General features: G+C 38.5%; 1 protein-coding gene across 1 annotated transcript; it reads left to right on the plus strand.

The window, feature by feature from the left end:
• Positions 1–2662: 2662 nt before the first annotated feature.
• On the plus strand, positions 2663–4139 carry LOC142255264 (leukotriene B4 receptor 1-like). The gene has a single exon (XM_075326794.1). The coding sequence runs from the start codon at positions 2810–2812 to the stop codon at positions 3827–3829; it is 1020 nt and encodes a 339-aa protein (XP_075182909.1). The 5' UTR covers positions 2663–2809; the 3' UTR covers positions 3830–4139.
• Positions 4140–5893: the final 1754 nt, after the last annotated feature.

A 5893-nucleotide genomic window follows, 5' to 3' on the forward strand; every position in this document is an offset into this window, starting at 1 on the left:
AGTCCATAAAACCTTTGAAAAGTCAGTCTTAAAATATTTCTTGGCCCAGTCTTGATGTTTTATCTTATGTTTCTTGTTCAAAGGTGGTCATTTTTCAGCCTTCCTTACCTTGGCCATGTCCCTGAGTATGGCACACCTTGTGCTTTTTGATACTCCAGTAACATTGCAGCTCTGAAATATGGCCAAACTGGTGGCAAATGGCATCTTGGCAGCTTCACGCTTGATTTTCCTCAATTCATAGGCAGTTATTTTGCGCCTTTTTTGCCCATCACGCTTCTTGCGACCCTGTTGGCTATTTGCCATGAAACACTTGATTGTTTAGTGACCATGCTTCAAACATTTGGCAATTTCATGACTGCTGCATCCCTCTGCAAGACATCTCACAATTTTGGACTTTTCAGAGCCCATCAAATCTCTCTTCTGACCCATTTTGCCAAAGAAAAGGAAGTTGCCTAATAATGAAATACACAATATATATGGGGTGTAGATGTCATTACACCGCACCCCTCCTCATTACAGAGATGCACATCATCTGATTTACTTAATTGGTAGTTGGCTCTCAAGCCTATACAGCCTGGAGTAGGATAACATGTATAAAAAGTATCATGTGATCAAAATACTCATCTTCCATATTAAGTCTGCGCATAGTGTAGATGTCGGCTGATTTCTACCAGATGTGGAAGGAGCTCAGCCCTGAAGCCCCCTCCACACTTGTGGACCATCACTCAGGATGTTTATGCTTGTTTTAAGCATGAAGGAGTTAAATTAAACAGACTTTCTGAACTTTCTGTTTAAATTTTTACTTCTGCTATATTTTCCAAACTATCATTATAGCTTAAAATATCTATAAAGTAGGAAAGTAATTTACCATGGAATATTTTTTTTTTAACTGGCTCCAACCAGTTAAAGAATTAAGAAAACCATACTTTTCCATATATATCCCCCAAATACCTAGTCCCAGCAGGTTTCTACTATCTGGTAATGTCTTGAGATACCACAAATGGCCCAAGATCACCAGTCACAAATTTTCCATATTTTTTGTTTGGTGCACACTACATGTGATCACGCTGTCGTTACTCCCAGTGAGAGCCGATCTGACACAGCAAGCGGATGACACTGGGCTGAGCACAGAGCGTACCCGAGCACAGCTATGCTTGCACAAGTGGTTTGCATTCGTAAAGCACCCAAACTCCGAACCCGAAGTCTGCTTTCTCGTAAAAGTCTGAGTTTGTATTGAACACTAAATATCAGGTTTGGTCATCTCTAGTCAGCATACGTAAAGCATCCGATCTCCGAACGCAAGCTCTTTTTTTTGTCAAGGCTGTGTTTGGTAAGAAGCTCGAACACCGAACCTCGGGTTCGCTCATCTCTAATTAAAAGTTATGTTTTAACACTTGGTTATTGGAACCACTATAGAACTTCTATGGATTTGCTGAGATGCTTCATCTGAGACCAGGCTCAGTGTTCACTACTCCATGCATAAGGCCGGGGTCACACGCGGGACTACTGCGATCCTCGCATGACACTCGGCTCACGCTGCAGCACAGCGGGAGCCGAGTGTCATGCGAGTGTTAGCATTGACAGGGGGGAGGGAGAGGGAAAGTGGATCCAGCACCCGCAAAATATTTCTTGTATAAAAACTGAAATATTTATTGGTACACTAAAACCGAAGCGGGAATCCACACACGACACAAAAAAAGTATTTCATATTACATCCTGAGGATGTAGTATGAACTACTTATTTTGTGTTGTGTGCACTGTGCGGCTTCCCGCTTCGGTTTTAATGTACCAATACATTTTTCAGTTTTTATACAAGAAATATTTTGATCCACTTTCCCTCTCCCTCTTCCCTTTCATTTTTAATTCCTCTGCACCGAGTTGGCTGACCTGGAGGCTCCGTGTCCCGCATGTAATTCCTGAGGCTTCTACCCTGGTAATCTGAAACGTTTTTTCTCTTGTTGTCTTGCGAGTGTCACTGCGACTGAGGTGCGATCATGAGATCGGATCTCAGCTGCGGGGGACGGACCGGCTCTGAGGAGGGGATGGCCGGCTCTGAGGAGGGGAGGACCGGCGCTGCGGAGGGAAGGGATTTATCTCTCTCTCTCCTCTGTAGCCGGCTATTGCCATTCTCGTACTGCAATCACGGTACACCGGTGTAATGCGAGTGCAGTGCGATTTTTCTCTCGCCCCATAGACTTGAATGGGTGCGAGAGAAACAAGGATCGCATTGCACCCACAGCATGCTGCGACTGTTTTCTCGGTCCAATTAGGGCTGAGAAAATAATCGCTCATTGGTGCTGACACACAGGCTAATATTGGTTCAAGTGGAATGCGATGTTTTATCGCATTCCACTCACTCCGATTTTCATGCCGTGTGTCTTAGGCCTAACACCCAAAGTTGGAAATCCATATCTGGATGACTGTTCGATACAATCACAGAATGTGGAGACGATTTCTTCCTATCAATATTTGTTTATGTATTAATTGTCTTTTCCCATCCATTTACACTCATAATCTTGCATTAGCTAAGGTTATCCCTGGATAAGGTTTTATTCATACAGACATTTTTGTTTATTTACACTATCTTTTTGTTCTTTTTTACAATTGCATTCTTAGACTTAATATATTTGTATGTATTCCTTGTTTTTTAGACCGTCAATGGATCCTCCAAAAAACTGAAAGTCAACTCTTTTCATCGCATTCTACAAAGAAAAATATTTTGAATTTTTGCAATTTTTTTTAGATATTTTTTACATAGTACTGGGCTACAATTTGGTCTTAAGAAGAAACTCAAGCTGTGAACAGAGAAATGTTATCATGCAATCTTTCTGCAGAGATGGATCAGAATCCTTCTTCTACCTCGATAAGGAATGTTGGAGCTTCCATTTTACTGTCTTTGGCTTTCATCGTTGGGATTCCAGGAAACGTCTTGGTAATGTGGAGCATTTATGGAAAGCTGAAAAATATTTCTGTTACCGTGCTGTTAATCGGAAACCTTGCACTCGCTGACTTCCTCATTCTGTTATCGCTTCCTATTTGGATATATACATTTGCAGTTAATGAATGGATTTTTGGACTTGTCTTTTGCAAGATTGTGATATATGTCATATATTCTAATTTGTATGTCAGTGTGTTCTTCATAACTCTGTTGAGTATTGAGCGGTTCTTGGCCGTATTTAGACCTTTTCATCTTCAGAGATGGACCAGACGACGCGCCTTTCAAAAAATCACCATTTTTATTTGGATAACATCCGCACTACTCGGTATTCACTCAATTCCATTCAATAACTCAAATAATAATAAACAACCGTTCCAATGCGTACTACACCAATATAACAGTGACACGCAAAAACTAATTTTTCTACTTTTGGAAGCATGTTTTATGTTTTTGGTTCCATTTTGTATTATTATTATCTGCTACACCTACTTATGGAGAAAACTCCAAAAAATGAACTTGGCAAATAGACGAAAATCAGACAAAATAATCGTCATTGTGGTGGGCACGTATGTCATGTGTTGGATTCCACATCACGTCTTTACCATTGTTGATATCATTTCTGTATTTTTGGGCACCTGTAGTCTAGTAGGAATTGTTGACGTTGGGGGTAATATTTCTGGGGCTTTGGTGTTCATAAACAGTTGTTTGAACCCTATTTGTTATTTCTATTATGCATTGAGAATGAAAAGCCCTACAAAGATCCTCAGGCTAAATATGGTTTTTGAGAAAATTGGAGGAACAGAGACAGAACAGAAGGCAAGTGAAAATACTGAACATTCCACGGACAAAACCCATATTGATAACAGTGTGGTGGTTGCCTCTAATGTTTAAGGTGCTTATATCACTCCCAACCTCCCCACACTCATGCACAATGCTCAGTTTGGCCAAGCATTTAAGTGTTTTCCATGGTTCAGAAAACAAAACAATCAACTTGCATGGTCCTTCTCTTGTATGACATCATCTGTCGAGGAGAGTCAGGAAGTCCTATCATGTCCCCCTTAACTTGTTGAGCTCAGATGATTTTTTTTTATGTGTATAGGGGCTTTAAATACAGTTGCATCTCAATAAATTAGAATATCATCTATAATTTAATTTCAGTAATTCAATACAAAAAGGGAAATATATATTATATAGAGTCATTACACACAGAGTGATCTATTCCTATATATTATTTAGTCATTACACACAGAGGGATCTTTTCCTATATATTATATAGAGTCATTACACACAGAGTGATCTATTCCTATATATTATATAGAGTCATTACACACAGAGGGATCTATTCCTATTTATTATATAGAGTCATTACACACAGAGTGATCTATTCTTATATATTATATAGGCATTACACATAGAGGGATCTATTCCTATATATTATATAAAGTCATTACACACAGAGGGATCTTTTCCTATATATTATATAGAGTCATTACACACAGAGTGATCTATTCTTATATATTATATAGTCATTACACATAGAGTGATCTATTCCTATATATTATATAGAGACATTACACACAGAGGGATCTTTTCCTATATATTACATAGAGTCATTACACACAGAGTGATCTATTCCTATATATTATATAGAGTCATTACACACAGAGGGATCTATTCCTATTTATTATATAGAGTCATTACACACAGAGTGATCTATTCTTATATATTATATAGTCATTACACATAGAGGGATCTATTCCTATATATTATATAGAGTCATTACACACAAAAGGATATATTCCTATATATTATATACAGTCATTACACATAGAGGGATCTATTCCTATATATTATATAGAATCATTACACACAGAGAGATCTATTCCTATATATTATATAGAGTCACTACACACAGAGTGTTCTATTCCTATATATTATATAGTCATTACACACAGAGTGATCTATTCTTATATATTATATAGTCATTACACATAGAGAGATCTATTCCTTTTATATTATATAGAGTCATTACACACAAAAGGATCTATTCCTATATATTATATACAGTCATTACACATAGAGACATCTATTCCTATATATTATATAGAGTCATTACACACAGAAGAATCTATTCCTATATATTATATAGAGTCATTACACATAGAGGGATCTATTCCTATATATTATATAGAGTCATTACACACAGAGTGATCTATTCCTATATATTATATAGAGTCACTACACACAGAGGGATCTATTCCTATATATTTTATAGAGTCATTACACACAGAGGGACCTATTCTTATATATTATATAGAGTCATTACACACAGAGTAATCTATTTCTACATATTATATAGATTCTTTATGGGGTTTAGGTCAGGAGAGTTTGCTGGCCAATCAAGCACAGTGATACTGTGGTTAGTAAACCAGGTATTGGTACTTTTGGCAGTGTGGACAGGTGCCAAATCCTGCTGAAAAATGAAATTTCCATCTCAAAAAAGCTTGTCGGCAGAGCGAAGCATGAAGTGCTCCAAAATCTCCTGGTAGACGGCTGCGCTGACTTTGGTGTTGATAAAACACAGTGGAGCTACACCAGCAGATGACATGGCTCCCCAAACCATCACTGATTGTGGAGACTTTACACTACACCTCATGCAGCTTGGATTGTGGCCTCTCCACTCTTCCTCCAGACTCTGGGACCGCGATTTCCAAATGAAAAGCAATTTTACTTTCATCTGAAAACAACACCTTGGACCACTGAGCAACAGTCTAGTTCTTTTTCTCATTGGCTCAGGTAAGACGCTTCTGGCATTGTCTATTGGTCATGAGTGGCTTGACAGAAGGAATGTGACGCTTGTAGCCCATGTCCTGGATACGTCTGCGTGTGATGGCTCTTGAAGCACTGACTCCAGCAGCTGTCCACTCCTTGTGAATCTCCCCCATTGTTTTGAAT

This window comes from Anomaloglossus baeobatrachus, chromosome 10 (genome assembly GCF_048569485.1).
Source record: "Anomaloglossus baeobatrachus isolate aAnoBae1 chromosome 10, aAnoBae1.hap1, whole genome shotgun sequence".
Classification (NCBI taxonomy): domain Eukaryota; kingdom Metazoa; phylum Chordata; class Amphibia; order Anura; family Aromobatidae; genus Anomaloglossus; species Anomaloglossus baeobatrachus.

Excerpts from the sequence above, each read along its gene's own strand:
- LOC142255264 (XM_075326794.1), top strand. The coding sequence starts at position 2,810 with ATGTTATCATGCAATCTTTCTGCAGAGATGGATCAGAATCCTTCTTCT.